General features: G+C 40.2%; 1 protein-coding gene across 1 annotated transcript in view; it reads right to left on the bottom strand.

Moving 5' to 3' along the window:
- LOC146628802 (matrix metalloproteinase-17-like) overlaps positions 1–24,231 on the bottom strand; it is a 99,298-nt gene that overhangs the window by 42,998 nt on the left and 32,069 nt on the right. Inside the window, exons 2-3 of the mRNA XM_085358091.1 lie at positions 10,256–10,388; positions 9,908–10,043 (exon numbers count right to left, since the gene is read on the bottom strand). Of these exons, the coding sequence (XP_085214217.1) occupies positions 9,908–10,043; positions 10,256–10,388 (269 nt within the window). The remainder of the gene's footprint in view (positions 1–9,907; positions 10,044–10,255; positions 10,389–24,231) is intronic.

Here is a 24,231-nt window from a genome sequence, read left to right as displayed (position 1 = left end):
ATCTTTAAGGATGCTTAAAATTGCTTAAGAAGTTTAAAGAGCCTTAAACTCCCACCTAACAGATTGCATGTCATGTTTTAATAATTTTCTGATAATTTATACATAGTTATATATATATATATATATATATATATATATATATATATATATATATATATATATATATATAAACTAAACTATAAAAACTATCTTATCTTATCTTATCTTAGTTTTTATAGTTTAGTTTATATATAGTTTCTAGCAACCAACCGCTTCTAGGAGGTCAGTGACCAGTCTCTAGGTCTGCGAGTCTGCAATCGATTTCACAGTGACTGCCAGCAATCTCCAGTAACCACTGACAACCAGTCAGGAAATAAACATTTTTCCCTAGCAACCACTGGTTATTAGTTGGTGACCTACTGACCTACTCCAAACCTGTGCTACTGGGGTCTTAATATGTAGAATGGAATTAAGTTTGCACATATTTCTCGCATCTTTGTCACTTTCCTCCAGTGCCACCACTGTTTGGAATCTCTTTTGTTTTTTTTCCATTCTCATGATGAGTACTGCCGATGAACAGTAGCATTATATGTGCAGATTTCTTTTTTTTTCTTCTTCTGGTTCCATTGATTAAAAGAAATAAAGATTTACTGCTGGCTGAGTTGTGAAGGGTGTCCGAGGTAGTTATATTTAGATGAGGAGGAATTCAACAGCATGGTGTCCTAAAAATATGGAGCTTTTCAATGCTTGTAATGTTAGTGAAAGCAAATCCTGTCCTTTTCTTTAATATTTCGAAGCTGAAATCCAACCACATCTTTATCTTGTATCTATCTTTTAAAAACACAGCTCTAAGAATCAAACAAGCTCTGTCCAGACTAGTGTTTTAGCACAATGTCAGGAATAATCTCTGTCTCTGAAAAGATCACAAGATCATTCACATGCACTGGGTATGCTGGTGCAAGAAAGCAGATGACTGGTTGACCAGATGTTGGTTTGCTTGATTTGGCATCATGGAAAACGTAGGTTAGGAGTCATAGCAAAGCAAATAGGGTGAGATTATCTACTGGCAGAGGAAGGCTAGGAATGGGAAACTGATCACCCCGAAGGAAGAGGAAAATCAGTAAAAGTATGTGAGAATAATTAGTGTATTTTAGCTATGAGACCCATTAAGGAAAAGTGAATGTGGGTGTCAGCATTTTCACTAGATCAGCACTGTTTCTAAAAGTCTTTATTTGGATGCTAGGCGTAAATGTATAAAAAGTTACACATTTTAAAACTAAAACAAATTAGTATGGCTGTACCCCAAGAGGACATAAATATAATGATGATACATCGCAATACGTAAAGAGAATGATGCCATTGTGGACCTACATTCATTTTTGTGGTCATTAAGGCTGTGTTTGGGCTCCTACGCCGCTCGTTCTTGTACTCTGTTCATTTACTTGATTAGAAAGATGATAGTGCAAGTCTAAAGAGATGGATGGGAGTTGGTGACTTTGCAATCCAATAAAATCTAGCTCCATGATTTAATGAATGTAGAGGGGGAAAAAATGCAATCTTGCTCTTCATGTTTGCCTCTTCTCTTCTTTGTTATTCTCATCATCCTCCCCATTTAGTTTTTTGTTTTTTTCTTAGCTCTGCTCAGCTCGCTACACCTATCTGTTTGAGTTATCAGTGGGACTGCTAATGACTGCCTGGCTGTCTGCTGTGATAATGGGCTAACAATATGAGGTAATGAGCTAACAGTGAGCTGTTACACAACTAGGCCGTTGATGTCTATAACATACTTGGGTTGAGTGAAGCGTGGTGTGTCGCCGTGTGTGCAACAGAAAAAGGAAAGAGGTAAGCAGGAGTTAAATTGGGATTAAGGGCTCACGCTTAGCAAAGAGGCTCTCAAAGGAAAAAAAAACACATAGCCAAAATCACTTACTCATTTCTATTGTGGAAAAATGCATTCTTTAATTCTAAGAGGCTAAAATAAATAGCCTAGCCCCTTATCTTTATTCCTTTGCATGAAGTATCTGACACCCACCTCTCATCACCTACTCCTAGCACATTTCCAGAACATAATGATGTGAATGATGTGTGTGAACAAGCAGGGGAGACTGTGAAGTGCCAGTCAATCAGATGCCGTCAATGTGCTGAGGTGAGCTAAATCAGGAGCGAGTGGGCGAGTCTCTGCTTCTCACTGTAACTTAATGTGACGTTTTAATTAAAGAGTCCATATATAACGGTGAAGACCTTAGCTTGATGAGGGACCCCGAAAGAGTCACAAATGAAATGCTGCATATAATGAACGTGTATGTCTATGAACACCAGTAGAAAAACCAAAGTTCTGTTTAAGCATTAACCGTGATTCCTTCGTTAAAACTTGAAAGGATGTGATTAATATTAATATAGTCTTCAGTAGAAACAGATACTGCACAATCATTGTTAACCAAGCTTATGATTTTGCAGAACATGAAACTCCTGGACATATCTCAGTCGTGGAACTTAAAAGCTATAACCATTTATCAAAACCATTTCTTTCTGTATGGTGATTTTTACTGTTTGTATATCAGCAATATCAATAATAACAATAATAATAATAATATTTATTTATTGATGTTCTGTTGCTATTACAAGCAGTTATTTCTTGCTTTTGCATATTGTATGACAAAGACAAAACTGAACCATTACAGTCTTAATGCAAGTACGGTAACTGTGCATTAAATATGGCAAACTTTACTATATTGTGAATCACTTTTAATTTAATTAAACAAAAAAAGCTATATCCACGCAGGAAAAAAATTCACAGCAATGTGGCGACTAGAGACTCTTTAAAAAAGAGAGAGAGAGAAAAAAAAAAAACAGAATCAGCATTGAGTGACTAAAGAATAAGGATCCCATATCCTGGGAAGGATACTGTTGACTAACATATAACCTGGTTGTAAATAAATTAGAAGGTTACCTAGGTAACTAGATCACGGAATGCCCAATTACGACCAGTCATCAGCAACAAAGTTATTTGTGGCTTAAGGAGGTACACACCCCAGCCTATCTGTTCAGTGTGTGACAGCTTTGGACCCGTCAAGAGGGTTCGTTTGAGTACTGTGATCGCTGGGTGCTGTCTCCTGGTGTTAAGTGAACTGTTTCCTGACCACTACTGAACCCTAATCTACAACTGCCTGGGTAAAAATCTCTTTATCAAGACCATCCATCCATTTTATTCTACTTATATAATTGAGGGGGCGACTGGAGCCCATCCCAGCTGTCATGGTACACTTTGCCAAGGTTATAGATTGTCACAGGTAGAAACAGCCATACACACAATTACAGTAAACTTAATCCCCTGCATGCCTTTGCATATTCTCCCCTGTGTCCCCACTTCCTCCCATATTCCAAACTCCACAAAGAAAGGCTGCAGACTGGATTCAAATCTAGGACCTTCTTGCCGTGAAGTGACACCACTTCATCCATACACCACAGTACTGGCTATTGTTAATGCCAAATATGTGAGATGGACCAGTGCTTCATAAAATAAACCCCAAAATGCGAGTATGAGAGAGGAGCTGAGCTGCGGGGACAAATTGATCCTGCTGATTACTAAGTGCAGTGCGAGCACAGGCCAGCGGGTCAGTGGTGAGGGGGGTATAGCCGTGACTGGTGTGGGTACAGGCTAATTTAAGCTTTCTCCTGAGGTAGCTGTACAATGGACCATAACATTTTGAGTTACTGAGGTAAGCCAAAGGAATTTTATAAAATATTATGTAATATTATCACTTTTATTTTATAATTGTACTGTTTTGTTTCAACTCATTGTTTGAAGTCCCTTAGACTCCAAAGCTGTATGTTTTATTTAATGATCAGGTTTTTTATTTATTTATATTTTCCCTTCAGATATCTTCACCTTTACTTTCTTCTTGCTTTATTGAAATGGAATATGTAAGAAGAACCACTTTGCCAAAAACACGATGTTCTTCTTCTAGGTTATTTTGACTTCTTGTGAGCAATGTGTATATTTATCCTCTTTATTTTTAGTCATCTGTGTGGTTAGCATTTTGTTGTTTGCTCTGCTCAGATTAATGTAACATCAATAAAGATTTCGCCCATACACAGTGACATTCTCACTGCATGATGAAATAATTCAAATTAACACTGCATGCTGCAACATGTAAATTTCAGATATATAAATATTATTCTTTCTTATTTCTTCTGTTCTTCTTGGCAAATAAACATTTTATATGACTGTCACATTACATCCAACCCATTAGCTGATAGCCACACATTCTGTTATGCACTCATGAAATCTAATAAAGCAGAGGTACAACAAATAATGTGATAAAAAAACCCCAACAATTTTCTAAACCAAGCAGACAGGATATTTCTGTGCAAGCATTACAGCTTCAACCGAAAACACCCAATAGAGGGCAATTTATGCAGAATTTCAATACTTTGTTATGATAAATTACTAAAAATCTGCACCTTAAAATCTCTCTGGATCTGCACTGACTGCTGTGAATACAAAGGTGTTTTATGGGCTGAAGTCGAGGCTCTTATTTCTGAGTAGAGTGAGCTGATGTTTGATTGACAGAGGTGCAAAGAAGAGGCAAAAAGAAGAAAAAGACAGTTAAAGCCCACCAGGAGAGAGACATGCACATACACCTGTGAGTATGTGCATATTTTGTATTTTGTCTATGCTTGTGTGCTGGCTTTCCGTGTTTCAAATTTCATGTGTGTATTTCATATTATGCACACACACTTTCCCACACAAGAGATTATGGCAGCTCAATGTTGAATGAACGCTGATAGTGTGGGTAAATCACAGACCAACCATATGTTTCACTGCTTCCTCCTACACGGTCTAACAGTATTCTCTGGTTCCTCACATGGTCACGGATGACCAGACCAACTTTATTCAAAGGCAGCCTAAAGAAATACTCTCCTCTTTGCTTTCTTTACCAGTTCTACAGTGTCTGCTCCTACCCCCACAACCTCACCTGCAGTCAGCCTGGAATCCAGAGCCACACCACTGTGCCAGCCTCTCTCTTCACATGTTGCCTCCTGTGAGATTCCTGACACCCCTCCCCCACCCATCACCTTCACTCAATACCAGGTTGAGATGCAAATGAGGAGACTTCACTCAGGCAAGTCTGCTGGACCAGACGGAGTGAGTCCCCTTGTCCTCAAGGCCTGTGCCCCCCAGCTGTGTGGAGTCTTTCATAAACTGTTTATGCTGAGTCTGAGTCTGCAGAGGGTCCCGGTGATGTGGAAGACATCATGCCTCGTCCCTGTACCAAAGACGCCTCGTCCCAGTGGCCCCCAGGATTATAGGCCCGTGGCACTGACCTCCCACATCATGAAGACCCTGGAAAGGCTCATCCTGGACCAGCTGCGACCCATAGTAAGACCACATCTGGATCCCCTTCAGTTCGCTTATCAGCCTCGTCTCGGAACAGAGGACGCCATCATCTACCTGCTCAATCGTGTCTACACCCATCTGGACCAGCCGGCGAGCACTGTGAGGGTCATGTTTTTTGACTTTTCCAGTGCTTTCAACACCATCAGGCCGACCCTCCTGGGTGATAAGTTAGCAGCGATGCAGGTGGATGCTTCTCTGGTGTCCTGGATTGTTGATTACCTGACAGGAAGACCACAATATGTACGTCTCCCACAGTGTGTGTCTGACAAGGTGATTAGCAACACAGGGGCACCACAGGGGACTGTCCTCTCCCCCTTCCTCTTCACCCTCTACACCACAGACTTCAGCCACTGCACAGAGACCTGCCATCTTCAGAAGTTTTCTGATGACTCTGCGGTGGTTGGATGCATCAGCAGGGATGATGAGACAGAGTACCGGGCTGTGGTCGACTCCTTTGTCACGTGGTGTGAGCAGAATCATCTGCAGCTCAACGTGGCAAAGACCAAGGAACTGATCGTGGACTTCAGGAAGACCAGGAAACACTTGACCCCTGTTTCAATCCAGGGGGTCAGTGTTGACATTGTGGAGGACTATAAATACCTTGGAGTACACATTGACAATAAACTGGACTGGGCTAAAAACACCACAGCACTTTACAGGAAGGGCCAGAGTCGTCTCTATTTTTTGAGGCGACTGAGGTCCTTCAACATCTGCCAGAAAATGCTGAGGATTTTCTATGAGTCTGTGGTGGCCAGTGCGATCCTCTATGCTGTTGCATGCTGGGGGAGCAGGCTGAGGGTCGCAGATGCCAACAGACTTAATAAACTGATCCGTAAGGCCAGCAATGTTGTGGGGATGGAGCTGGACTCCCTCAAGGTGGTGTCGGAGAGGCGGATGCTGTCCAAGATAAAGACAATGTTGGATAACACCTCCCACCCACTCCATGACATGCTGGTCAGTCACAGGAGCTCGTTCAGTGAGAGACTGAGATTACCGAAAAGCACCACTGAACGACACAGGAAATCATTCCTGCCTGTGGCCATCTCCCTGTACAACGCATCCACTTAACACACTGTTTGCTGCTACAACTACACATGTTTCTTTTCCAAATATTTATTTATAAGTGACTTATGTATGTATGTATGTATATATATGTATATATTGTACTATTCTTAGTTAGCGTATTGTCTGTCTTGTCTTAATGTTGGTTTAAAATGGAGCACTGTAACAAAAAATAATTTCCCCCAGGGATCAATAAAGTATTCTGATTCTGATTCTGATTCTAGGGTTATTGTTTATTTATTGGGTGGCTTGCAAGAACCCTAGCAAGACTCTGATGGGAGGTGTTATGAATTGTATTGCATTGATTTGGGACCCACAATGCAGACTTGAAGATTAACTTAAAGTGAACAAAAAGCAACCCTTTACTGAGGCTAAAGATAGCAAAAACCTACCAACAGAACACACACATCCAGACAACAATACAACATAACAAAGAACAAAGGCAAAATCAGGCTCCAAATGGAATCACATGGGTCACACCACGGTAATGATACACAGCTGAAACTAATCCCAAAAAACAAGACGGGAGAAGCAAAACAGAAACATTTGGTGTACACAACACACGGTTACCAAAATAAAAGAGGATGTAATAAGACAAAGAAACACCTAACACAGAAAGAAAGATTTGGGGGAAACAAATAAAACAAGAAACGAAATACAAACTGTGAACATAACCCACATAACTAAAACTAATTAACAAAATAAGAGTCTAACTGAAAATGTTAAGTAACAGACATTGAAAGTCCAAACTCAACACTGAGTCAAAGACACAGGACCATGACAGCAGGTCAATGGTTACTGTTATCCTCAAAGCATTTGAAGTATTTCTGTTGACTGAAACCAGCATAGCTCATCACTTCTCCCATCTATAGCCATCCAAGTAAGGTTCCACTGCAGCTAGTAATTCAGTGAAAGTCACTCATAGGGTTTTTGACTTAAGATTTGCTCTTATTTACAACATTAAAAAAAAATCTAAAGGCTACATTGATCAGGTTCATTATGTTTCAAAACATTATTAGAAACCACTTCAATACCTTTTGGACTCAACACAAAAAAGCATCACAATTTAAACTACAGAATTTTTTTTTAAAGCACACCTAGGGCATTATCCACTCTTGTTGGATGGCATCTTCAAACAATTTTCAGTTTCCTGTTTACCTAAATACAATACTTTATAAAACCTCATAATTCATGACAACACAGGGAACGCCTGAATTTAGCAACAGTTAAAGGGAGACTTATTGAGCTTATTTCTAGAGTAGTCGGAGTGCAAAGGTTTGGTATGCCTAAAGCGATGACCATGATGAGGTAAGCACATAACTTAGGAAATCAAGTGTTCAGAGTAGTTTGAAGCATACACTTTTGGCTACTAACATTTCCATTTCTAAATATACTTTGGTTTCCTTGTTATTTTGAAAAAAAAGAACAGCAATTATACACTGACCAGCCACTTTATCACATAATTAACAAATCACACTGCAGCAACTCATTGTATTTAAACTTAACCTAACCCAGACCTTCCCAAAGTGTGGGGCCCGCCGCAGAGCCATGGCACCGTATGAAAAGGAAAAAAACAAAACGCTTGGACACTGCTAGCACAGGGCGCCCACAGAAATGCAAAGCAGGAGATGAAGCATAGCTGAATAGGTTTCCAAACCAATTTCATTCTAGCCAAAGACTAGAAAATATGGTGAAGCATATCTTCCCTTTGGTTTCACCTGCACAAGTGCCGAGGTAGGTCTCCACTGCAGAATTGGTTTTCCCTTGGCTCTTCAAATCACGGACAAACAGTATCCCACAGTTGTTTATGTTTTTAAACCCATTTTGTACAGAGAGGCATTTTTAAAAAAAATGTATTGATAGCAATGTTGAATATTATTACACAGGAAAACAAACAAACAACTACACGTAAAATAATCACACCGTGATGCCTCTGCCTTTGTAAATGGAGGGACAGTAACTGCGTGTAAAACCTGAACACAGCCAGATTAACAGTAACAGTATTTTGTCTCTATCTGCCATTCTGCAATTCATCTCATGTAAACAAAAACATGGCGCACAGCGTGACGTGAAAAAAGGCACATACCTTTGACGTTGCCTGACGAACTCTGTATTCCTCGTCCACACGTAAATGCAAAAAATGAGTTTAAAAAAAAAAAATCGCAGTTTTCGGTGATTCCAAACGCTGTTTACGTGTGGACGAAACAGCTGCGTTTTCAAAAATACCCGTGTAGGTGTGGATGTAGCGTAAAAGAGTTAGTAGTTTATTTTCTTTCTACCTGTAAGTTATTGCAGATTACTTGTATTTGCATAATTGTTTACTAAATGTTTGAGGTGTGAAATAAACCGCAATGGAGCAGAATATGGGTGTGTGTGGTTGGCGGATGTGTTAGTGAGTGGGGGGTGGGGGGTGCGAACATTTTTCATGTAAAACAAAGGGGGGCCCAGCAAAAAAAGTTTGGGAACCACTGACCTAACCTAATTAAACACTCACACTCAGATGTATGCAGCGGTGGAAACTCACTATCTTGGCCAAGGACACTTCAACATGCAGGCTGAAGGAGCCAGGGATAAAACCCACCAACATTATGTTTGGTAGATCGCCCACTCTACTTCCTGTCACACAGCCCAGATCATCTCATACCAGTTTCTTGAACATGACAATGAGTTTGAGATCTGGTGACGCTGGAGGCCTTTTGAATACGATCTAATAGAGCACCTCTTAGATGTGGTGGAACAAGAGATGTCCATCATGGATCATGCCAGTATGGACTAAAATCCTTAGGAATATTTCCAGCACCTTGTTTAATCTATACCATGAAGAATTTGGCCAATTCTGAAGGCAAAAGTGGTTCCAACTGAGTACAAATAACGTGGTAAGTTTGGATTTCCTACAATTTGGTTCTGAAATTTCTGTGGTTTTAACTAATTAATTAATTTGCAGTGACTCTTGATCACATTTAAATCCACATAACTAAGTCTAACTACAGTTAGACAGATATAAGACAGATTTTCAATGGAAAACTCATTTAATTAGAGCAGCACTACACGGTTAGACCATTTAATGTTCTCTTAGTGGAGTTTAGTGTCTGTATATACAATTTTTATATTAACTTGTGGTATCTTGGTGCAATACTGAGAAAACACTTTAATTGAAACATCTCATGACAAATTCTGAGGAATATGTGTGCATCTTCTGAGAGGACAGGCTTGTTTGATGTTGGTTCAAGGTCTCTAATAAGAATGTTTTACAAAATGAATGTGCCTTCAACTAAATTTAATCTAAAGTGTAGAAGCCTTTAGATCACAAGAAGCGTCCTGTAATCTATCAAAAGATGCACAGATGGAAGAAAATGTTTTTTCCCTAATGTAGCCTAATACTAAACACTTGGTCACCCATCTATGTATGAATGTGTGCATAGTACCTTGTATCGCTATAATAATAATAATTTTGATGACCCTTACCTCCAGGACAAATGTCTCTTATTCCATTTATTCTGAGGAGTCAGGCTTCGTTTCCTGCGCCCCATTGTGCCCTCAGCTTCAGACACATCTGGGAGAGAACATCTGGGTGTTTTCATTAGGCCCAGGGTGGCTTGGTCTAAAAACAAATAGAGAGAGAAAGAGAGAGAAGGGAGAGAGAAAGGAGTTTGATTGCATCAGAGAGGTGCTGATTCAACTATATGAAAAATTCTGTGGTTTTCTTGATTGGATTGCATTACAGGATGTCATTAGTTATTCAGTGCATGCTGCCTCCATCCAGCAAATGTGACAGATTTCACACAGCCGCTTCAAACAAACACAGCATCATACCCAACACTCCAGTCTCTCTTAGCCCTCCAAATTTCTGCATGGCTTTGATAGCGTTGGTCAGGGCCTCCTTGGTCTGAAGCTGGCCAGTCACGGGATCAGGTGGCGGGAGGTACCCAAACTTACTCAGCCAGTCCTGGAAGGGAAACAGAATACATCTGAATACAGGGTACATCGGGTCAACAGAGTTTACTCCAGATACTTCACAGATATTAAGTATCCTAAAGCTGCTATGAAGGTTGGAGGCTCTTTGGGTTTTCTGCTTTAGATATTGCACTTTGATATACAATCCTACCTGGACAATTGTTTTGCACAAGTTATTTTTTTGTTCCTCCATGAGCATGTATATGTTTTGGTAAACACTGATCAGTGAAAGTCTAATATTAGCAAAAAACTGATCCACTTTCTCAACCATTCACCATTGTGCTTTAAAAATGTTGAAATATGATGGAGTCATTACGATATACCTCTAATTATTTATTACATACTTGTTGCAGTCCTCTATATTTTGCAGTAATGGAACTGAGTAAGACTATCATAATCACAACATGTTATGATAGTCTGTATCAGTGAGCTGCATATTGATTTTGATGTAGCTGAACAGTTTCATCAGCAACTATAGTCAAAATATAATATATACATATATACTAAAATTTATGTATAAGGACATAATAAACAAAACATCTGGTCCATAACAGGTCTTAAAATTAGCCAAATAAACCTGAGATATACAATAATACAACATATTACACCGTGTCATTATTTATTTGAGAAAATTATGCCCGTGTGTGAAATATTATGTACACCCTTATTGCTTCCATATGAATTAAGAGGTTAAGTAACAGTCAGGTGCTGCTTTAATCAAATGCACTTGATTAACTGATCATTAGGAAGTGTTTACAAAAGCAGTTTGCTGGTCTGGAGCAATCAGGTGTGTTTTATTACAATGCCAAGCAGGAAAAACACCTCAGCAACGATCCTAAAGAAGCAGTTGTCAGTGCCTATAAATCTGGGAAATGTTATGAGGGAATTTCCAAGCAATTTGGAGTCCATCATTTTAAAGTGAGAAAGATTATTCAAATGTTGAAAACAAAACAAAAAAGTAATGGACATCCAAGCATATTCACCCCAAGCAAATTCCCAACTATAAGACTTCTGGAACGGATGAGAGTCAGATGTTTAATCATGATGCACAGAACCACATTGGGTAAAAACCAAACATAATATATCAGCAGAAACACTCCATACTCTATCAGATATATTGGTGGAGGGGTGATGATTTAGCCTGCCACAGGAGCGGGGGACCTTGAGCGTTTCTATGCATCATAGTATTCAATAGTCAAAAGTGAAACTATCTGTATGACAGCTAAAGCTTTGACCTAAATTGTGTCACACAACAGGACAATAATCCCAAGAACAGCAGTAAACCTCCAACAGAACGACTGAAAAAGAAAAGAATCAATATGTTTTAATGGCTCTTTCAATGTCTAGACCTAAGCTGTGGTGGGACTTTTATAGAGCTTTGCATAAATAAAACCACAAACCACAATGACCTGATACAACATTGTAAAAAACACAAAAACACAAAAACAAAAGACCAGAATCCCTCCAGAATGATATGAGAGACTAATAAAGTCAAACAGAAAACAATTACTTCAAGTTATTGCTGATAAAACGGTTACAAGCAACTGACACTGGGGTGTACTTAATTATCCACACACTTTCTGCATTTTGGCTAATTCTTGTTAATGCATCTCTATTTATCTTGGGGACCAGTGAAGTGGCTGCCAATCAGCGCACTCCAGTCAATTTGAATAGATTTGAAACATCTAAGATGTGACAGATGAAAGCATCCGAGCTGCAACTTGAGTACTCCTCTATTCCCTTCTCTTTCGCTTACTTTCCCACCAGAGCTCTTTTGTTGTCTTGGCACCTTGATTTTTTTTTAAATTATTATTTTCCTTTCTTTTGTCTTATCTCCACTAACGCCTCCTCCTCCATTCTTCTGTCCGGACATACAATAAGAGATGGCAGATTTGAAATAGGTTTTTGATCAGCACTCATCAGAGGTGAGTGACAGAGATCGATAGCGAGGTATCTTTTCTGTACCGACAACACTGGGAAAATCCCATTAACTGAATGACTTCGCTTTAGTGAAGCACTTTGCTCCCTGATTACTTCCCTCCTCATCCTTGGCTTTGCTTTCTGTCCAGAGGACTTGGAAAAAGTTTACAGGGGAATTGAGCTGACCCTCAACAACAGTGCAGAAGATAAGAAACAATAACAATTTCCCGAAAGGATGTAATGTCATGGGTAAGTGGAAGAGGTCAAAGAATTTAAAATAGTTAAATTGACTGTGTGACTCAAGAGACAATATCAGTGGTGATTTTCTCCCATAAAAAAAAATCAACCCCATAGGTCTTTAGTGCAATCAGCTTATGATTGCCTATAGTTACCTTTTATTTCCAGTGGCCTTGTGCGAGGCAGGATGAGTCACTTCTACAATTGCCCCAGAATAAAATAAACGTATTTATGTTCAAGTGACAAAGCCCCCTAAGGGCCACGGTAATTATGATGGGGCAAAGAAAGTAGCAGAAGGCGAGGAGAGGTTTCTGGAACAATTTCACCTTCATCTCATGTGCAGCGAGAGGAGGATAAAATCTAAAGGGGTTAAAGCTCCAGGAAAACTTGTGATAAATAGAATAAATTTATAACATGACCAACAAATTTTGGTTTGTGGCCTTTTTTATGACCATGAAGGGCAAAGAAGGTACTCAGATCCAGTAGACAACTGTTCACTTTCAGTTTCAGATGAAAAGTCAGCATTTTGTGATTTAACCACGACAGTAACCTATTATAACCTTAAAATAACTATTAAAATTAAATTTAAATTAATAAATGTTTGGTTAACTGACAACACAACCTTTCCCTAAACACAAGCCGACTAGTTTGTGCTTAAAACCAGCTAGATTTATAAACACACTGTTTTAACTGCCAAATTATCTGTAGCACATCTGTTGTCATCACATGAGTCCTATCAGGGGGTGTGAACAAGCAGTTCTTACCTCCAGTTGAAATATATATCCAAAACAAAACCTGCCAAAAGCTACAGATTCTTTAATTTGTCAAGGCTCACACCAAAAGAAACAAAATCCCTAAAAGAACCTCCGAGCTACAGCTTTTAATGACAGCTGTATTCCAAGTAAAAGACACAAAGAGTTCAATTGCTCATTTGCAGTTTCTTGTGTAATTCTTGCATTAAGCCTGTTTTATGTTGATAATATCCTCCCAAGTGGTACCAAATAAATGATTTGCTAAAATTGCAATGTAGTTAGTCCTCGCCTTAGCCGATAGGGCTTACGGCAATCTTCCAGATGTCTCAATAAGGCAAATAATTTTAAAAAGAATAAATAGTAATCAGTAAATAATAAATAAATATGTTACAATGTACAGGTTTTAAAGGTTTTACAGGATTTAAAACTCTTGACAGGTTAATTCAACTTTATTTCAGAAAGAAAATTCAGATAGTTGGTATTGACCTTAAGTGCAAGCGACAAAAATGTTTTACGCTTTTGTTATATACTAGACACCAAGAAGTTGAATAATAAGCATATTTAAAGCGACAAAAAAAGGGTAAAACTCAAATTCAGCAGTATCCATAGTACTCCACAGCTCTAAAGCTAGACACAACAGGAATAAATTCATGTAAATTTTGGCAAGTGGTGGGACATCTCTTTGCAAACAATGCAAAACTACATACCAGCAAAAATCTATTCATAGCATAAACCTTGGGGATACTTTTTTTTCTTTTGATTGGCCAAATGCTTCAAGCATATTTTGCACCCAAATGTTCTACTGTAAATGACTGTGAGTGTGCAGAACACTTACTCTTCTCACTGTTAATAAACTAATATACATCTTCTAAATAGTTGTGTACTGTAAATACACTCTTGAAGGTTGCACCTAACCTGTCCAAGTTACCTGTCCAAACAACAACAATGACAACAAAAAAAGACACACACAAAATGAAACTGTGTAAGGACTGGATAACAACTTTTGCATACAGAAAAAGAAAATATTCAAAGCTAAAAGATGCAATTGCAGCTGTAAAAACAATGAAGGAAGACAGAGAACAGCTTAATTAATTTAAAACACATTTCAAATTTAATATACTGAAAAAACAATCACGCTACTTCAGCCTTAAAATAAAGAATCAAGTGTGGGAGAATAAGGGAGAATCTGCCATGCTCTCCAAATCTCTGATTAACTCTAAAAGGACAGATGACCCTTTTCTTTAATATCTAATGAAGCTTATGCACAAGTTCAATAAGGAAGATCTCTAATCACTCATCTGCCTGCTTTCCTGGGTGTTCAGCGGCTAGTCTATTCTTTACATTGCTTCCATTTTCCCACGCTGTCAAACTTAGCGATGACACCAATGAAATAGTCCAATTATCTTCTTGCCTGCCTTCTCCGTTACATTCTGCGGACTTTAAATTTCAGTGCTTTTCTGCCATTCTGACTCTCATTTGTTCCACTCGCATACTGCCCATTTCCACCTCGTCCTGGTCACTGAGAGCTCCATCCAAGCCTCCATCATCTTCACCACCACCAGCGTCTAGACTCCAAGCAGTCCTGCCCTGATTCAAGACAGCTGGGATTCTGTTCAGCTGTGGTTGGTCGTCTAATTGACAGTTTAAGAGAACTTGGTATCCCAAATAAATCATCTGCAATTCTTCCAAATGATCTCTCCTATTAAAATGAAGTTGAACATAACATATTGCACCTTATTTATGATGCAAACAAGGTGATTACAAATGAAAACAGGAGGTGTGATCTTGTTTTGCATCTTTTTGATGAACAACACAGAAGAGCACTTGCACTGGTGGAAACTGCCACATTACAAGGTAAAAACAGCAACAACGGTGCTACCCACACTATGTCACTGCCCAGGCAATCTTGGTATTGTAGTCCTTGTAACAACCCATCTTAGCTACACCCTCAATTCTGAAGACTGGCAACACTATTAGTTTTAAGCCTAATTTAGCATCAGATTTGACAATTGCAATTATGACAATTATTGATCTTGCAAGCAATCGTAACATCACCTCACCCTCAACTTCTTATCATTACTTAAAAAGTAATGATAAAGGTTATATTACCGTACTATACCAGCGTTGAATATAGACCTGCAGTCTTGGGTGGTCTCATTATTTGTCCAGCTAATGCAGTATGCTTTGAATTCTTGCATTTGTGAGTTCTACCTCTGAGAAACTTTCACCATCATTTCCATTTCAGGTGTCCTCTGGTTCTGACAATTCCTCTTCTTGTTCCATGGCACTGTCAAAGTCTATGGTTTCCTCAGGGATATCCCTGTACTTTGTTCTGTCAGATCTCAACTACTTTATTCTACAACACGCTCCCGCTTGTGTAATGATGTTATAGGATCTTGGTTCCTCTCGGACTCTCACAAATAGAATGCCATATGTTGACTGTTCCCATGAATACTTTAATGCATACCTACCTCTCTGAAGAGAAAGCACCAAAGCTGTTTTATTGAAGCACCATTTCTGCTGTGCCTGTCTGCTCATCTGAATTTGATGGGACCACTGGTGTAAGTGTAACTCTGGACCACAGAACGCTGCTCACAAGGAGCTTTGCAGGTGAAAGAGTATTCCAAAGAGTAGCCCAGTGGACTGGTACCTTCCCTATAGTGTGTTGAATGCACACATGTCAGCATGTTTCTTCTAGCTTTACTTGTGAGTATCCCTCTTTCTTACTGAGGATTATGATGTATGCAAAAGTGCTGGCTCTGCATGACTTTGTTCATGTCTTTTGAGTCCAAGCACAGCTGATGTGGACCTTTTTGCACACACGTCCAGGCTGGTAACCCATCAGCTCTTTCCTGAGGGTGGTGGCCTCTGATGTACCATGGTGTTAATTCTTTTGATGAGACCTAATTTCACATGTCTGCACCCAGTAGCAGTACAGTTGATGCCGTTGTGGCAAAACTAAACCTAACACGTAGCACAAGCAAGCACAGCTTACCTGGAGACTCCTTTAAGTCTGCTGTGTGCCCCTCCAAAATCTATGAGCACTGTGTCAACCTACTGTAGTTCATACTGCACTTCCAGTCTATCTGCAATAGTCCGTGATAGCACATTAGCGTCAGCACCAGTGTCCATCTTAATGTTGACAGTCTGTTCTCGTATGGGCAGATTTGTGAACCAGCAAGTTTGAGGCCAATTTGATGAATTTTTCCTATAAACAATGACTGTGTTTGGACTGATGGCTTTGCCTTGCTGACACTTTCCTCTATGGCAGGCTTTCTCGTTTGGCTCTCGGCGAAGGCAGTTGCACTTTTTCTCCTCTCCTCCTTCCCCTTATCTTCCCTGCTTAGCCTCTTGTGTCCTTGTCTTGTCTCGTGTGTATTACTTTTCCCTGGAACAGTCTCTCACAGTCTGTTCTCTAAACCTAAAAGAGAATTATGGATTTGATCAACTTGTCTCTTAATGCCATTGACACCCTTTTCTCAACGAGAAGTCTGGGCTCGGGAGAGCCCGAGTGCCCTGGAGGGACTTTCCCTGCCTGATACACGATGGACGGGTGGCAGAAATGGAGGATCGTGTGCCTTGCGGGACTGTCGATCGAGGATGCTGAAGATATCTACCTATTCGGAACCATGATAACAGGGTTCTTGCTGATCGGAGCTGGCTTGGCCCTGACTTATCGGAGAATTAAGAAAGCGGAACCGGCTGTTCAAACCCCCCCAAGGCTGCCCACTGGGATTGAAATGATGGGACGAGGCGCTACTTCTCAGAACGGGCTCATTGAAAGCAGCATGGTTAAGACCTTGGAGACGCTTACAGCTGCCGTGAATACTCAGAATAACACCTCCGAGCGTATAGTGGGTTACATCAAGGAGAGGCCTACGGTGGCCCCTAGAGACAAAGCACGTACAAACTCCAAAACACATGCAAATTCCAAAACACTCACAGGGTGAGTTAATAAGAATCCGACAAGCTAAACATGGCAGCCCTTTGTTATTTACAAAGAAAAAAGTGTCATGTATCGGTGTGTGGCAGGCAGGAAATAGGACCCAAACTCAAACTCACGGGAAAACAGAACTGAACTCAAAATGCAGCTTTATTGCTGACAGGTGACAAATGATAACAGAGATACTAAACTGGGAAGAGCTAATTGTAACACATACCAGAAGACAAGGGGAGACTCACACACAGCATGAGGGACGACACGACACTGACTCAGAGAAACACAGGGTTTAAATACACTGGGAAGTAACGAGGGGAATGAGACACAGAAGGAGGGCACAGCTGGGAGAAATCAGGACTGACGAGACAAGCAAAGCAGGACACATTTACATAAGACACGGACCTTCAAAGTAAAACAGGAAGGATCACACAGAGACGCGAACTTGACACAGTGGAGACAGCAACTAAGAAACACAGAGACATAAACCATAAGGCAGAGGACTCTAAGAACAGAGGGGACACAGAGGGGAACTCAAACATGCAGACACAGACTTACACAGAACAGAGGGGACACAGAGAAACATGAAGGGCAAGGGATTGAAACTAGAAACCATAGAATAAATCACACACATAAGTACAAGAATACAAAAACCACAAAGAACTAAAAACGCTGGGTCAGGAGACCCAGGACCGTGACAAAAAGAGCTTGCCTGGTACATATGCTTTTATATTTTCTACCCTGTGGTGCAGAAGCACACGCACACACGTGCTAAATGTGAACAAACCTTTTTTCTGTACATTTTTGGAACATGAACAGAGCATTGATGTTCTTTATTAATGTGACCAGAAAGTCATTAAAATGTATTATGTGGTATTTGTACTTATTCACAGTTTTGGAGGCGAGAGACGTGCTGAATGAGAGCCAGGTGTCACAGGCTGGGTCTCTGACCCAGCGCTCTGAGTTCATGTTTGTATTTGTCTCATTTTGTTATGTGATTAGTTTTTGTGTCATTTCCTATCTGTCTTTAGTTTGGGCAGTTATTGTTTATTGTTCCTCTGGTTTTCTATGTTTTGGGTTCTTGTATTATTCATCACGCATTGTTAAGTTTGTATTGTCATGTCTAGTTTTAGTGTTTCCTGTTTTATTCTGACAGTGTCATGTGTTCTTTGTTCATTGTATTTAGCTTTCCTCTCCTGGTCCTGTCATTAGGTTTATGTCAGTCAGCTGTTCCCCCATGTGTCTCCACTTCCCCTGATCACCTCATGTATGTATTTAAGCCCTTTGTTTTCTGCATGCCATTGTTGGGTTGTCTGTTTATTTTGACCTTAGTCTTAGTTAGTTTTCCTCACCCTCAGTCATGGTTTTCGTCTGTCAGTTCTACATTAGTCATAGTCTTTGCCTGTTATTTTCCACCACAGTTATAGTTATAGTTTTTGGTCTTAGTACCTCTTAGTGTTTTGTTTCTTAGTGTTTTGACAGTTTGCTTTGGTTTCCTGGTTTTCCCTTGCCGTTATCATTAAAGGATCACTTTTCTGTTCAAACTTACAACTCATCGTCCTCATCTGCTTTTGGGTCCTGTTTCATCACACCTCGGCGCACCCCGCCGTGACACCAGGAGCCATGTGACTCTTATGTTAAGGTATGTGCTACAGAACAGAATGATGAAAAAAGCCATTGTGGAAACTCTAAGACAGTAGTTAGTACTGTTTTTTTTCCTCTTCTCCTCAGGTTGGCTTGTTTCCAGATTCTGATCCCTTAGAAAGACAGAAGACTCAGATGGTTCCCCGCTGTAGGAACCCATCTTCTTACGAACCTTTTACTTGTAAGACTTTATCCAGTTGCTCATCTTGCATTCCATCTTCCATCTTGCATTCAATTCCTGTTATTTAGTCAATTCCTGTTATTTAGTCAATTCCTGTTATTTAGTCAATTCCTGTTATTTAGTCAATTCCTGTTATTTAGTCAATTCCTGTTATTTAGTCAATTCCTGTTATTTAGTCAATTCCTGTTATTTAGTCAATTCCTGTTATTTAGTCAATTCCTGTTATTTAGTCAATTCCTGTTATTTAGTCAATTCCTGTTATTTAGTCAATTCCTGTTATTTAGTCAATTCCTGTTATTTAGTCAATTCCTGTTATTTAGTCAATTCCTGTTATTTAGTCAATTCCTGTTATTTAGTCAATTCCTGTTATTTAGTCAATTCCTGTTATTTTAAACACAAATGCAAGAACAATCATGCCACTGTGCGATGTGTTCACAGCAACAAAGGACATACACCCATGTGTGTCGATTTCTCCCTAAGATGGCAAACTGAAACACTCCAAGTTGGTGACTTTTGGAGATTTATTTCCCTGGATGATTGAGAATGCATCAGACGAACACAAAAGGAAGTTCACAGCTTTTAGCAGCTCCCCCACCCCCTCATTCACACACCCCCACTCCCCTCCCCCCAGAATTCCCAGGTAACAACCTAATATACATATGAATGACTAGCCAATTTAGCTTCCACTTGGCTGAAGCTAAAACCTAGCTAAAAGCCATTTGGCTGGTAGGAGGGTTTTAAAGGTAGAAAAGCCAAATGGCTGCTCTACGGGGCTTTAAAGGTCATACAGAATAGATATCAGAGCCTTAAACAGGCTGGCTTCTGCTAAATGGGTCAAACTGGGCAGAACGTATACAAACACATAACATCCTTATAGAATATGATGTAACACTATAGATCAACTTACCTCAGAATATATAAAGCATATAAACAATTACAGCAATATGATGCAACAAACACAGCAGTGCTACTAATCCAAAATACTCAAAGCTTCATAGAACTGGAACAAACATTTATTTTTAGGTCCATTCTGCTGCTGATACATACTTTAGGTTTCTGAACATTACACTTGTTGCTGCCTTTCATAGTGTGTAACTTGAAGGCCCTGAGTACTTTCTCCCACACTGAAAACACTGGAATGATAAAATGATTTGAACATTACCTAATAAGACTGATTCAGGACAGACAATTAGTCATTTTAAACTTTTCTAGCAGTACTTCACAAACAGGGAACAGTCTGTCTATTCTCTCCATCTGTCAGCTGCTGCTGGCTCTTCCTCCTCCTCTTCCTCACACACTGCTGAGTTTGTCCTGGTGGATCATCAGGGGTGCAAAGCCTCACAGATGATGTGCAGCAGTGTGTCCCTCAGTCTGTCCTCACTCTGGACACTTGCAGTTGTCACACATGGAAATCAAATGTGTGATAAGCTGCAGGATTCAAACACAAGTGTGACTTATAAACTCATGTTCATACTTTTATTACACAATCAGAGAGAAAGAAACAGAGAGCGAGTGCAGGACAGACAGACAGGTGAAAGTTTCAGGTGTATACACTGCTACAAAACAGCACAAAAGAAGGAGGATTTAGTGTTTGTGTTATTACGAAACAAGAAGAGTTCCCAGATGGTACAGTGAACACATGTGTGACTCCTGCGATTAAAGCATCTTTCTTTCAGCTTAACGAGTGAACCATCAGCTCGTTCAAACACACGTTAAAGTTCGTTTGGCTCGACACCACCGAACAGAGGCAGCAATATAGCATAGCTAACATTAACAGTGCAGTGAATCCTGCTTGTGCCGTGATATTCAGGACTGCAAACCGAGCAGCATCACTGACTTACAGCTTGTTGTGTTTGTGGATATATGACTGACTTTAATTATCCACAAAATCATCACAATCTCTGTAAAATTAAGGTCGACTATATATATATATATTTTAAAGTGAAGGCTTTAAAACCAAGTTAATTCTGAAAGTACAGACATCGCTAATGTCACATAACTTTCCCGACATGTGGCCAACAATAATGGTTTAATGTTCTTCATTAAAAAAATATTTGCGCATAAATAAGTGACATAATATTCAGTACTTACTTCTGAAAGTTTACTCTTCCTCCGCTCCGCTTCCACCGTTTTTTTTCGGCAAAATTATCCACACCACCACCGCACTATGAAGTCTGGGATATGTTGGGCCATGAAGGCTACACCGACCCATCCTTAAAATTCAGGGAAATTAAGGATGCATTTGAGGGCCGCATGTAGAGCAGACTTTGAATTGGGACAGCCTTCTCTTGTCACTGTGACGTAATCGGCCTTAAAATGCGTGTCACTACCCGATCCGTACCGGAAACCTGATCGGTACCCCGCATGCGCGAAAGGTGTCTACTTCCGGTCGAAGCATTTTACGATAGTTACATGTCAGAGTATCTGTTAAGATGTTAAGAATAACAAGTATCTCTTAAAATGTTTCCGATAATGAAACATTTAATATAATGTAGACAAAAACAAAAAAATAAAAAGATAGTGACAGATCGGAACTCCCGATCCTTACTGCGCATGTGCAAAGTCGGGCCGTACAAATCGGGTCTACCCGATCCGTACCGCGCATGTGCAGGGGTTTTCTTCTTCTTCTGTTCGTTTAATGGCAGTTTACTCCCCAGTGTAAGAGGATACCGCCACCTGGTGACTGAGCGAATGAACCCTATTGTAAACTGAATTAGCGTCATTACAAACGTGTGTTGAATTTGATTTAGTGATAGTCGAGTGTGTTTATGCTTGTCTGTGTGGAGAGGATTGTTGGAATAGTTATGATGATGTCCGCTATCACTGTCAATTGCCAGTAAACACTTCATCTGGCTGCTGAATCTTCACGTGACATATTACAAAGTCTGTATTATTAACTCTGTCATTAGGCACCATTCTTCTTATTTTATGGCGCTGTTGTTCAATCGGGGGACGCTCTCTGTTGAGGAGAAAAGCAAAAATTTGTTGCGGATACGGATTATCCATTGTTTAAATGTCCCGGTAGTCGAAAAGGAGGCAGAGCTGCTGAGAAATGCTAAGAGCTAACTGGGCGCTAACCGTGTCAGTGAATGTCGCAATGTTGGCAAAGAGAGGAAGTGATGTAAGATTTGCGCATGCGGGGTACCGATCGGGTTTCCGGTACGGATCGGGTAGCGACAATGCGGCCTTTAAGGCTGCAAACCCCAAATCCGGTCATTGGTACTTCCTGGCTTGTGTAGTTATTAGGTAACAAAAGCTCAACACTGCCCCTAGCGTCCTGGAGCACTTCCGTTGTGTTTTGGAATTTGCAAGTGTTTTGGATTTTGCATGTGTTTTTTAGTTTGCAAGTGTTTTGGAGTTTGTACGTGTTTTGGAGTTTGTACGTGTTTTGGAGTTTGTACGTGTTTTGGAGTTTGCAAGTGTTTTGGAGTTTGCAAGTGTTTTGGAGTTTGTACGTGCTTTGTCTCTAGGGGCCACCGTAGCGGCCTGCTCAAAATGACACCTTTGAGTGAAAGTTGGATTACATCGTAGAACAGCTCACTGCAGTTGTGAGTTCTCAGAATCGGCTATCTGAGCAAAAGATTGACAACACCACGGAACGGAAGTTTGATACCATCATGGGGAAGCTCGCGGTTCTCCAATGGGAGTTTGAGAGACCAGTGTCGGAGTGTTAAAGAACAGCTTTGAAATTCTCCTGAGCTGCTCGCATAAAAGAAAAATCAACAACATCAACATCATAATGCGGATACCTCCTTGGCGCCAGCTGTGGGCTGAAGGCTGGAGCCGAACAAAAACTGCCTGATAACGACTGTGTTTTGACTGTTCTTCCCACTCTATGCAAGGCCACCTGGGTTGGCTGGTAGACTGTTTACTTAGCCTGATAGGGCAAAGTGTTCTTCGCCCTATCAGGCTAAGTAAACAGACTAAGTAAACAACACAGACATCCCCATGTGATGTCTGTGTTGTGTGTGTGTGTAAGGTCGGGGGCGGGTTCATTCCACTGCAGGGCAACCTGCCACTGCATGTGGCGAATACAATTTGAACTTGAACTTGAACTTTACTGCTTGTACAGTGCTTGTGCCACCTGACGTGACTTTCCTGTGTTGTTGTTGACGTCCTTCTGCACAATCTGCAGATTACCTTTGTCAGGTCGAAACAAAGGTGGTGGCCAGTAGCGGGTAATGTAGTCTCCTGTTTATCACACTAAACACAGGTTTGTCCGTCATCGTTAGAGCTTCAGTTTCTTTAAATTCAGTTTTGTGCTCTCTGTCACAGTTCAGTCACAAATTTGTCTATTCATGCCCCTTCCTCAAATTGATGAAGCTAGAATTAATGTCTTTTAAATACAGTGTTCCTCCTTGAAATACAAAAAGCTTAAATAGCTTTCAAAATATTGACAAAGCGTCTGGATCTACGTACATGATAAATGACCAGTGTGTTGTATATCCCACCTTCTTGGCAGTGCAATGAAGAAGGACAGCTCTTTTTGAGATTCAGACCTGTCACTGAGCCCAATTTTTCCCCAGATTCCCAGTCGAATCTTACAGCAAATCCCAAACAAGATCCAGAACAACTGCAAGATCTCCATGCTATCATTCACTCACTGGCTCAGAATATTGTGTAGTTCTTCATTTACCATGCTAAAGCAAGGAGGCAGAATATATCTTTAGTTCTACTTTATGAACAACACAGAATGGTAGTGACACTTTAGTGGCCCCCTACACACACTTTACACGGCAACAATAATGGAAAAGCCAGGCATTCTGGGTATTGTAGCCACTTTTTTAAAAAAAATACAGAACATAGACAGATAAACAATACACATGTAAATATACACTTACACAAGCATTGTGTCTAACACCGTTGTAGCAGTGTGCTGCATCACAAGTAAGAGACCATTAGTAAAATCTTTGATGCTATGGCTGTAACTCGTTTGCCTCATGTTTGCAGCATTGTTTTGATAGCTGTGTAGTGTTCTGCATAAAATAGGAGTGTGTGCTCCTACTTTTCTTAAAAAGGAACTGTAAACCGTATCTGAAGAATATTCTGTGTGTCATAAAGTTCAACAAACTGCTTCAAGGGGCAAAATCTTTTAGAAAACTTTTATTTTTTCACTGTCATTATAGTATTCTTGAGACTGTGGAAGCAAAACAGTGGAGGCAAA

The sequence above is a fragment of the Diplotaxodon limnothrissa genome, linkage group LG7 (genome assembly GCF_057381915.1).
Source record: "Diplotaxodon limnothrissa isolate DT_005_m linkage group LG7, D_limnothrissa_male_GT1.1, whole genome shotgun sequence".
In the NCBI taxonomy this organism is placed as follows: Eukaryota; Metazoa; Chordata; class Actinopteri; order Cichliformes; family Cichlidae; genus Diplotaxodon; species Diplotaxodon limnothrissa.
The sequence above is the reverse complement of the archived record's forward strand: the minus strand, read 5'-3'. Positions and strand labels throughout refer to the sequence as shown.